At 33.8% G+C, this 11,744-nt stretch overlaps 2 protein-coding genes across 2 annotated transcripts; both read right to left on the bottom strand.

The window, feature by feature from the left end:
• Nucleotides 1-2,521: 2,521 nt before the first annotated feature.
• Nucleotides 2,522-6,679, bottom strand: LOC105231747 (CUE domain-containing protein 2). Its single transcript, XM_011213197.4, has 4 exons — nt 5,868-6,679; nt 5,565-5,802; nt 4,564-4,730; nt 2,522-4,487 (listed from the first exon to the last, which is right to left on the bottom strand). Exons 1-4 carry the CDS (start codon nt 6,179-6,181, stop codon nt 4,301-4,303), a joined length of 906 nt encoding a protein of 301 aa, XP_011211499.1. The 5' UTR covers nt 6,182-6,679; the 3' UTR covers nt 2,522-4,300.
• A 660-nt stretch (nt 6,680-7,339) lies between these two features.
• On the bottom strand, nt 7,340-11,558 carry LOC105231746 (eukaryotic translation initiation factor 3 subunit A). The gene is made up of 5 exons (XM_011213196.3): nt 11,358-11,558; nt 10,111-11,195; nt 9,253-10,041; nt 7,774-9,181; nt 7,340-7,716 (listed from the first exon to the last, which is right to left on the bottom strand). Exons 1-5 carry the CDS (start codon nt 11,404-11,406, stop codon nt 7,667-7,669), a joined length of 3,381 nt encoding a protein of 1,126 aa, XP_011211498.1. The 5' UTR covers nt 11,407-11,558; the 3' UTR covers nt 7,340-7,666.
• Between the last annotated feature and the right edge of the window lie 186 nt (nt 11,559-11,744).

Here is an 11,744-nt window from a genome sequence, read left to right as displayed (position 1 = left end):
ATATCTGTTTTAGGTTATAGCGTATTAATTTTCAATTGTGATGAAATTATACTAATATCACAATAAATATAAAGAAACTTATTAAACATAAACATGAACAAAAATAAAAGAAAGTATTAACAATTCAATTTGGTGAATTTAGGCAAGAGCATTGCATAAGAGTTAAATTATAATTAGGCGATCTAAGCCAGTTTTTCTTTTATAAAATAATAATTCATTTAATTAGATATCTAATTGTGCACGGTTAAAATAAATATTATTTAAAATATTCGTAAATATTATGTGTGTAATTCGAATTATAATATCAGTATGTGTGAGTTGATTAATTGTGAAATCATGGAGTGGCAATTACGACCGCAAAGTGTACAAAGTTAGAGCTATTTTTCATTTGCATTTTAAAAGAATATATTGTATGTAAAATTAAAATTAAGGCATCAAGCCATCAGGTTACAAGGAAATAAAATTAGTAAGATAATTAAAATAAAATTTAAAAACTAAACTACAAACTTATTTAATATCTAAACTAAAAATGCAAATGTTTATATGAATGGAATAAATAATACGTCAGCGAGTTATATAACAAAGTACTTGCGGTTTTTGTGGCTGTTTAAATTTAGATAACTATTTTTAATTTCAATTTATAATCATAGTAATAATAATAATTTATGAATATAAATATGTGATGCAAAATGTGAAAAAACATACATTTGTATTATGTATTAATATTTATATACTTATTAAATATTGCTATCAAATTATTTTAACTGTATTTGCCATCTGACAATTTAAGCAAGAAACTATAAAAAAATCGATTTACTATTCAGATTTAGTAAATTGCATACAATTCAAATTTTTTTTGTTTATAAGGAGTTAGGGGTAGTCAGAATTTTCAAAAACAAATTGGTTATTTTGCATTATCTTAAAGTATAATTAGGGGACTCACAACTTAGTGGTCATAACACTACGTAAAATCATAAAATCACAATTTTTTACACTTGATTAAAAAATTTATTGTTAAATTATATAAAACATGAGTTTACGCAATTAAAATTCGCAACGCAATGTTTTCGGTTCGTCACAACTTACAACTTTGTGAGACTATATGAAATCCCTAAATAGCTTACAAATATGATCTGGAAATCTGAAGACAAATATTCTTCGAATTAATCGATCATTTTCAAAGGTTTTTCGGCCGCTCTGGAACGTTTGTGTAAAACTTTAAAATTTTTTTTTTAAAACTATTAACTGGTGACCACTGTAGCTTGAAAACCGCTTGATAGATTTCACTGAAATATAATTATACAGCTTTTCGAAAACATAAAATTTGATGGCTGATCGAAAATTTTTTTTATTTCGATTTTTTTATAAACCATAAACTGTTGGTTTTTTCCCAAAAATCTGAAATAAATTTTGTCGCCACTTTGTTAACTTACAAAAACAAAACGCTTCGTTCAGCCACTAGTTCATAAATTAAAAATTTTTTTGCTCGATTGATTTTAGTTGAATCTCCAAAGATTAGAGATGGTCACTTTGCTTGGGACTGGATAAACACTGACAACCAGTACTTTTAAAATTTTATAATTTTTTTTTACTTATAGCAATTCAAGTCGAAATCTTCTTTTATGATGCTATGTTTTTACTTTTATAAAAAAAAACAAATTATATAATAAATTATCATTTTTCATGTCTCTGACTATACCTAACCCCATAACTCAAAAAAAAATTGTTTATATTTTAATGTATAATGAAACTAATCTAAAATATATTGTAAATATTTGCGGCAATATAACTTATTATTAAATATATTTTGAAAATGATTGATTTATATAAAACATAAATCGAAATTAACATGTTTTTAAATTTCATTTTCACCAATCAAAAGGTAAGTTGCAATCAAAGTAAGGGATACATAACTTGTGCAAACTGTGTTATATAATCAACAGCAGCAAGTTTAAACGCTTTTTTCTTTTTCTTTCTAATACACTTTAATATGCTTAAGTTAGGACTTTTTATGATCATTTCACTACTTTTCTTGACTTGAATTTTAGTTAAACATGTAATATGTATGTATGTATTGTATGTATGTAGGTAAGTTCGCATTTTATGTAGCTTACTAGGAATTACATTGAAGCACACTAAGTTACAACTTTTTTTTATTTTTAATTTTAGTGAGTTTAAATTTTCGTATAACGCTTGCAAAATGCAGTTGCGTTTGCACTGCAAAACACATTCTTGTGTATTGCTGTTTTATGTGTGTTTATGTGAGTGTTTTGGTGTATTATGGTAGCAAATACGGTGTCGTAAAACCAATGTGCTCCCAATTTAGCGTATTCATACATTTATTCATCCAGCAAAAATGGCAAATCGCATTCATTTACATCTAGATGTGAGACTAGTATTATTAGGATTTATTGATTACTCCATTTATTTTCTTTTTATTTCAACTTTTTGGCAACTTTTGCTTCAATAACTGAGTTTTAGCTTTCGGTAATAAGGTTCTGTTTTGTTCTCTTAACTGTATAAAGTAAAATAAGTGCAAATCAAACAATTCAGTTCAATTACATATAGAGGTTAGAATTCAGAAAGGCTCTGTGTGACATTTCCAATTTTCAACAATTTTGAAAATGTCAACTGAGTTAGCTTAAATAATAACGCTTTTTGTGTGTTATTTAGCATGCGCCTTTCAAAAAGTAATAACTTCAAAATGAAAAGTTAAAATTCTATTGCAATAACATAGAATAAAATAACAATAAAATAAATCAAAAAAAAAAAACGAGTTTAAGCGTAGATTTACGAATGTTAATTAATGTATATGTATGGCATGTCTTTTTCAAAATCGTTCGTATTTTAACTCTTTTCGCACTTCGCACTTTCATCCATATTTTGTTAACACTTCGATCATTCAATTCAATTACACATTAAAATACAGTATAAAACATCATCTTGAAAAATTACTATATTTGCATTATAAACATAGCTATAGGTAAATTCATAAGTCTATTTGAGCTCGTGCGTCTTTAAGACATGTCTATCGGTCGTATTTTCTATCTACATATGTATGTAAGTGCTGCTTCAACCGATTAGTGCAAAAGAAATTAACTGTAGGCTTCAGACAATAGCTAGCGAAAAGTTAATTCGAAATTCATGAACTGCTAACAATAAATTGTTAATAAATATATGTTATAATTTATTTATTTTTTTTACCATTGTTAATTAAATCATATATTTTGTAACATATACACACTAGTAGCACGCTATTGCACGTAAGAGCCGGAATTTAATTGAACTTAGGCACCGCAGGTATGAAATAAATTCAAATTTCATTTAGCAGACTCGAGCTTTACATATACATACATATAGTTTTGTTGCGGATGGTTTGCTCTTTTTCGCTTAAGCATTTATCACAATGCTAGCTCCATGCAAAACCATCAGCGTACCGACGCTGTCATAATTTCCTATTAAATAGTAGTAGCAAATATCGACAGTTGTAAAATCAACTTATTTCTCGAAACAAAATATTAACTCATAAAAATTTTAAATTACCACTAATTTTATGTTCTTGTTGTAGCTTTCCAAAAACAATAAATATTACTAAATAATTATAGGATATTTGTAAAGCGTTCCACGCTAATTCAATAAATAAAATAAAAATTAAATAAAAAATAAACGTAATATTACAAATAAATATAATAAAACTATTTTGACTTTTACGCTGTAAAATATTGGATAAATAGCTGCAGCGGTACACAAAATTCGTATGGCCGTGAGATTTAGTGTACAATAAATATTCAATTATCCTAGTATTGGAAATCACAAAAGTTTCACATCTAGAGTCTAAATTAGAAATGCACTTCGCTGTCGTATTATAAGCGCTTGGGAATACGGAATTGGAGTTAGTTTTACATTGGTATTCGAGCGCTTTGAAAATTGCAAATCGCTTAGGGAGCAATGTACTTTTGGAGATTAATAACTTCAATATTAGAATTGTTGCTGTAATAGCAAAATTTGTAACTTGTTGGTTTTCATGAATCGTCGTTGAGATTTCAAGTATTTCAACCAATAGTTTAGTTCCTTTTAGCGTATGCAGTTGTTTGAGTGTTATTGGTAGTGTGTGTTCGTTTTTATGTGCAATTATCAGTGATATAGTAGTGATAATTTGTTTCAAATTTTTTAATATCAAATGGTGATTTAAATGTCGAAGCGGTTGCTTGTTATATTCGTCAAGTGGTTGCTTTTGTTGTTGTTTTAGCAGTTTTAACTTTTTTATAAAATACTTATAGCAGGATTTCAACAACTTTAGTTACGGTTGAAGTTGCTTTTTGGGTTTTTTTAACTCAGCTTCCTCGTCGCGCTTAACTTCAGTATAACGTTCGCCTTTCAATGAAACAATCTTGTTATCTCTATAGCGAACCAATTTCTTTGGTTCGAATTTCGGTACCATTGGCTTATATTCACGCTGAGTGGCATTTTTATCAACATATGAGTATCTGCAGGTAGGTAGAAAAAATAAAGATTATTAGCTATAAATGTTACCTCAAAAAATGTAAGTATCGGTCAATGAACCTCTCAATAATACGATTTTTTAGTTCGGCGTCATCTACAACAATATTTTTACGTCCAGTAATTGTAATGGATTTGTCGGTCAAACTTTGGCCAGTCTCTTGGCGGTGCAATAGAATTTGAGTTGCGCTGTCAATATCCCCTTTAGCTATGGCAATGCAATGTTTTACCTAGATAAAGAGAATTTGAATGTAATAAGTATACTTATCTTCGAAATTTTAATTTACTTTTGATTATTATGTGTGATAGAATTTAGCAATGTAAACACTTGTGGCAGCAAAAAAACGAACACTATAATAAACACGTAAAACAAATAAATTCGGCATCATCGAAGAAATAATACTCTTCACAGGTGCATTGTTCAGAGCAAATAAGGGGGAAACTTTCTGAATAATTTTTTGGAAGATTATAGCATTGCTTTGAACAATAATAAGAGCTAAATTTCGTGAAGGTATTCTGTCAAGTAAAAACGTTTTCCATACAAGAGCTTAAATTTTATCGATATATACTATTATGCTAATATCCTGATATAATTTCGTAGAATTGAGCGGCGTTCATAGGCATTGCCCGAACAAAGATGCCGGTTCGATAACAGCGGTTCCGAGAAATTACTACCACCTTGTGAAAAAAAGGACAAGTGAAAATTTTCATTATATATGTACATACTTCATAGATTCTCTTAGCTTTGAGGTAAGCATTGAATAAAGTACGAGAAACGAACGTGATGCAGAAAAATGTACTCAAGTATTTACGGTGAAGTAACTGATTGTATCAATATTTAATTGTAACACTATATACATATTTATGTATGAAATCTAGACTTTACAAATTTTTCAAAAGTTATACCGAACAACACATTCAAAAAATTGAAATATGCATTTTTTATGTGTAGAAATAAAGAACATACATATGTATGTATTTGGATTATATGTTTTAAAAATCAATTGTCTACAATAGGCCAAACAAGTGTATAATAATAATTATATTTTTTTACACATACGCACCTCTACATAGGCTGTGTCTGGAAACATTTCTTGCAAAACCTCGGCTTCATCCAAATAATAATCGCAAGTTGAGCTATCAGTAGAACCACCATCACTAGTTTCTGATAAATGCTGTGCGCGCTTGGGCCCGGCCCCACCTGCGCAGCTGCCATTTATGGCGTGTTCGTCCTTTTCAGAAATGGAAGCATTACGTGCACGTAACTTTGATTCGGGTATAATATCAGAAAGACTCAAAGAACTAAAAATAAATATTTAAATTTAAAAAATCTAATTGCTTCTTAATTATTTATAGATATAACATACTTCAAAGATAAATTTGTAGAACTTTGATTTCCTTGATTCTTTTCCATTTCGTTCAATTCATTTGCCAATTTATATATCCATTCGCAAATAATACCCTGGTCAATTGAGGAAAACTCGGCAAAATAAGCGCCCATCATTTCAACGAAATCCTCAACATCGAAACATGGATCTTGTGAAGCTTCCTCCAAAATGGAAATAATATACTGCAAAACTATTTCGTCCACTACACTAAAATCTGCACCTGGAATGTGGGCACTAATGAATTGCACCAGACTGCGTTTTACCATTTCATGTTGCTTCTCCATGTTGGTCATTGTGAAATTTTTAATTTAGATTGTGGGAAAGCTTGTGCACAATTTAATTTACTTCTGTATTATATGTATCAGTGTAATAAAAATTTTCAAATCCAAAATGTTTGTAATGTATTCAGAGTTTTATACCGCTTGCAATACAAATCTGTATACCAAGAAAACGACGACGACGACGCCTGAAAAGTCCCTTTCCTTTTTGCTTTTTTGTGTTTTTTTTATATGCGTTTTTGGTCTCTTTGCCTTTCCGCTGGTATACCTTGCTTGGATATTCTCACCATTCTAAATTATCGCCGCTGTTTAGTCCACTTTTTTTGTAATTATAATTCAACTTCAGTACTTAGGTTTTAACTTTATATCAAAATTAACCCAAATGCACAAGAAAAACAAAAAAGCTTGTTTAAATATATCTATAACTGCTTCCGGATAATTTTATGAATTAACTTCGTTTTCTATGCACTTTAAACGACCAAACACAATCGATAATAAAATTGTCAAACCGTGAAAATATATGTAAATAATGAAGCAAGTATAAGGTGTTGCCACTTGTATTTACGAAAGAAGAAAAAGAAGAAACTAAATGAATATATTTTATTGCCATATAATTAATTTACTAATATTAAAACTGTTCCCGGGTTTAAATCAGCTGTTGTCTATGTCAAAAGTGAACAGTTATTGCAGTGTGATAAATGAAATAACTGTCAAACTTTCATGTTAACACAGTTGCAAGAAGAAATCATTCTTATACCCATAGATTTTTCCGCCAAACGCATTCTAACAAATAAAACAAACGAAATTTTGGTATTACTAATTTCAAAAATTCTTCTGTAAAAATTCTCAGAAGCCGTTCTAATATACAGATCCACTAAAGAATGATGGGATATCCAGCATGAACTACAAAAGTCTTTAATATTGATGTTCTCGCTTGTAATATTTCAGCACGTTGTGAATTTTCTCAATATGGTAACATTTGCCTAACAGACTATTTACCGAGTTTTAGGGAATTCACAAGTTTTCAATAAATCGGTTTTGAGAAGTTTTGAGTTGAGAAGTATCAAATGATCATCTTCTGATGACATATGATATTATTCCCCACGTGACCACATTTAAGAAATATCTATTTCGTAATTGAAAGTTAAGCTAAATTAAAAAAAATGCATCCAGTTTTCATTTTATTTTATGTTTATATATATTTATTGATATTTGAAGAAATTGCAAATATGCCTTTCTATACACTCATAGCATGTATTTTTTGAAGTACTACGAGTTAATTTCCATTATTGAACAATAGACTAAGCGAAGCATATAAGAATATGTGTATATAAATGACAACTGCACAAAGTTCAATCAATCGGCAATTATTAAAATAGTATTTATGATTTAGGATTTCAGCAAACGTTTCTCACAACATTTGATTTTTGCACGTTTACATCGAAATATTTGTTTTATTCTGGCCTATTGTTAACGTCATATTTACTTGTGCGTCCACACTTAACGGCGCCTTACATTAGTCCACTCGCCATCATCTCCACTTTTGTTCTCTGCAAAGGGCATAATTAAAAATATTTCAACAAAGAAAAGACAAATAAATTTCTAACCTTTTTCTTGAGGTTCGCGTTTGGGAGCACTTCTTTCCTTGTCATCACGACCAGAAGGACGTTCCATTCTCCAACTTCCGGAATCTTTGCCACCACCACCACCGGCTCCGCGGTCACGATCACGTCTATCACCTCGTTCATCGCGACGGCGATTGTCGCGCATATCTCGATTATCGCGATCACGATCATTACGTGGCGCATCTCGCCAGTTTCCACCGCCCTCACGACTTTCCCGATCATCGCGTCTGGGAGCACCTCCAAGGCCACCAGCTCCAGTGCCACCCCGGCGCCACTTATCTCCGCCGTCACGACCGTCTCGGGCTTCGCGGTTATCACGTCCAGCTCCGGGACCACCCGCACGAGGAGCTGCTGGGTCGGGATCACGACGTACACGCCATGAGTCGGATCCGCCACTTTCACCTTCCTTACGTTCAAAACGATCGCCACGCTCTGGACGTTCAGCACGCTCGATCCGTTCGCCACGTTCAACGCGTTCTGGACGCTCACGACGCCATTCGGTGTTAGAAGCGTTACCACGTTCTCCGCGTTCGGTACGATCGCCACCACGTTCGATGCGATCACCACGTTCGATGCGATCACTACGTTCTATTCTTTCGCCACGTTCGCCACGATCACCTCGTCGCCATTGATCGCGATCCTTATCACCGCCCTTTTCACGATTTTCAGCAGCCACTTCACGAGCCAAACGTTCACGTTCTTCCTGTATACGGCGCTCAGCTTCCTCTTCCTTAGCACGTTGTTTCTCATATTGAATTCGTCTTTTCTCTTCTTCTGCTTCACGCTCCTTGCGCAAAGCTTCAGCAATTGCCCTTTCTTCCTCCTCCTTTGCTCTACGAATTTCCTCTTCTTTGCGCATACGTTCCTCTTCCTTTTCACGAAGCCATTGACGACGACGTTCTTGACGACGCATCTCGCAACGATGTGCTAACAATCGTTTACGTTCTTCGGCCAAGGCGACTTCGAATTTCTTTAGTTTTTCAACATACAATGATGCACGTTCCTTCTTCAAGGCCTCTAGGAAGACATCACGATCCTCATACATGCGTTTCAAACGTTCCTGTTGTGCGACAGCGTCTTTACGTTCTGCAATAGCGGTCTCAATGCGCTGTTGTTCTTGTGCTTCCCAAAACTCTTTGTCTTTAACTTGTTTTTCGGCCAAATATTTTTCGAAAAGAGGTATTTCCTCCATTCGCTTAGCTCGCTCGAAGTAATCGATCTTTTTCTCTTGGGACTTGAGTTTCGACTGTAATTCTTTGCGTTCGCGTTGCAATTCTTCAGATTCTTTAGCTGCGATTTGTTCCGCATCCAACTTTTTAATACTTTCTTCATCCAATTTAGAAAGCATCTTTTTACCGTGCGCGGTTTGCGAAATTTGTTGCATTTTATCCTGGGAAAAAATGTACAATGTGTAAGTCAGTATTTATAGGGAAATTAAAACGAGATTTTAATTTGATTTACCTTTAGGCTCTTAACCTTAATTGCTTCAATTTCATTTTGGTGACGCTTTCTCTCGCGCTCTTCGTTCTCCTGCTCCAGTCTCTTTTGCTCGGCAAGTTTCGCCTTGCGACTTTCTTCCTCCAAACGACGTGCTTCTTCCTCTTCACGTGCATTATTCTGTTTTTCAATAAATTCTTTACGATCCTCGATAATCTTTTGACGTTGCAAAATACGTTGATGTTCCCGATCCTTGATCTCGTGATAATGATACACCATCTGAGCCCGCAGTTTGGCACGTTGATCTTTTTCACGATTTGGATAGACAACCGATACAGCACGATTTAAAACAGTTGCCATATTAACCAGTTGTGACCGAATTTGCTCAGAAGGCATAGACTGTAATGTTGGACCATCGGGGTGATCTTCCCTCTGACTTTCGGTTAAATCAGTTCCAAAGTAAATACATTTCTTTTGATGATCAATTCGAATTTGCATATCATTATGACGCACTGACTCGACCAACAACTTTTCGAGTTCAAAAATATTGCAGAACGATGCTAGTTGTAACAAACGACTGAATTCAATACTCTGATAAACTTGTGAAATTTCTCTAATCAATCGCATAATTGTAACATCTTTCAATGATTTTATATAAGGCGCCAACAAGTTGTTCTCTGGGGGAGCGCTTTCAATAACATCGATAACAGTTTGCACACGCTTGCATAAATTCAAGGGGTTGAAATCAACTTCTAACCAGTTATATAAGTTTCTGAACTCTTCAGAAGCTAACTGGGGTACATTTAGCCTGACCTATAATTTAGTTTAAAAACAGAAATTAATAATTGGTGCAAAACAACCACATATATCACTTATACTTACAACTTCCTTAATTAAAGAAGCCCTCGTTGGAGGCTGTTGAAGGCCGAGTAACACAGCTAGTTTTTGAGCTTTTTCTAGTGGACTCTTATCGGCTTCAATGAAACGATCGAATTCTGGATGAGCCGAGGGCAGTGGGATCGAAACTGTTGCTATAAGGACATGAGAAGCCATACGTTGCATGTCATCCTTTGTTAAATTTTTCTTCAATTCACGTGTCAACTGGAACAGCTTCAACAATGCTGCAGCATGGAAAAGTTGATTTCCAGCCTTGGAGAAAACCATTGCTAATTTCTGGTAATAATTTGCCATTGTTTTTGGCACTGGAGTTTTCTTTGACAATGCCATCAAACCGTGTATGTCTTCAATGGCCTTATACGCCTCTTGCCATAACTCCATCTGAATAGCAGAATCTAATTGATAAAGCCTTGTATCCAAACACAATTGTTGTGTTTCAAGTTTAGTTATTGAGACACCAGTAGTTTGGGTAGTACTTTTACAAATATCTTCCAAATGCTTTCGCAACTTATCGCACAAACGTCTAAACTCACTCTTGCGATTGTACTTCAAACAGAACTGAAATGCCATGCGAGCGATATCGTGGTACAGGGCTTCACAGTGCGTATTCACACGCAACAATTCCAAGCACTGGCAATAAGATTCCCACAAAAACTTTACCCATGGCAAAAGGATTGTACGATCGGAACGATCTTGTGCATCTTCTCCACAAACGGCACTCATTAAAATGCTTTCCGGTGTAGCAATATTGTCCAGATCGTCCAACTCCAAAACGGCAACTGCTGCCGACGACTGAGCCTGAGCGGCCTCAGTGTGTTCTTCGGCCATTCGCAAATATCCTCGAATTACATTTTCCAAAGAATTCACATTCACCAGTTGGAACATATTGCGGTATTGGAACAAACCCTCCTTAGCGATATGTGATTTTTTTAACTCCACACATAAGTATAAATACTTAAACATAAGTGGTTCAATAATGGTCTCGGAGTAGGCATAGTTCCAGCGCTTGTTGCGGAATACCTCCTGAAGGGTGTCCAAAGCACGCAAAGGCTTTCCAACTTCAATGAATTCTGTATAGATAGATATAAAGTAAAATCATTTTGGATAAATCTGTATTTAGATTTGTATATGTATATGTATTGTGACAGTTCAGCGCATCGTCACCCGTTTACCACGACTGCAAAATCTGTGTCTTCGGCAGCATGGTCTTATACACATTTGTATGTACTTACCATTAGCTCTTTTCAGAGCATTTTCCGGACGTTGAGTATAGCGCGCCATGATTATTTTATCAAATATTTAGAACCAATCACTTAAACTGCTAATTTTCAATTATTTTCGCAAATAATATGCGGGTTTGAAGCAGAATATTTGAGAAGTTCGTCGGCCTGCCTCTATGCACCGTCGAAATTTCAGCAAAATGGCCGAGTTGACATTTGCTCAGGGTTGCATTGAATAACGCCTCTTTAGACATTTTTATGTTTCAAAGTAATTGCTCTGAGTATATCACTAAATAAACATGTACATAGTAACTTTGGTAAATGTTCAGCAGAGCGGCTTTTCCGAAAACGTGCACCGTAACTTTTCACATGTTTTTAGTATGTAAATTTAAATTTTAT

The sequence above is a fragment of the Bactrocera dorsalis genome, unplaced genomic scaffold (assembly GCF_023373825.1).
Source record: "Bactrocera dorsalis isolate Fly_Bdor unplaced genomic scaffold, ASM2337382v1 BdCtg025, whole genome shotgun sequence".
In the NCBI taxonomy this organism is placed as follows: domain Eukaryota; kingdom Metazoa; phylum Arthropoda; class Insecta; order Diptera; family Tephritidae; genus Bactrocera; species Bactrocera dorsalis.
This window is presented reverse-complemented; position numbering and strand designations above follow the sequence as displayed.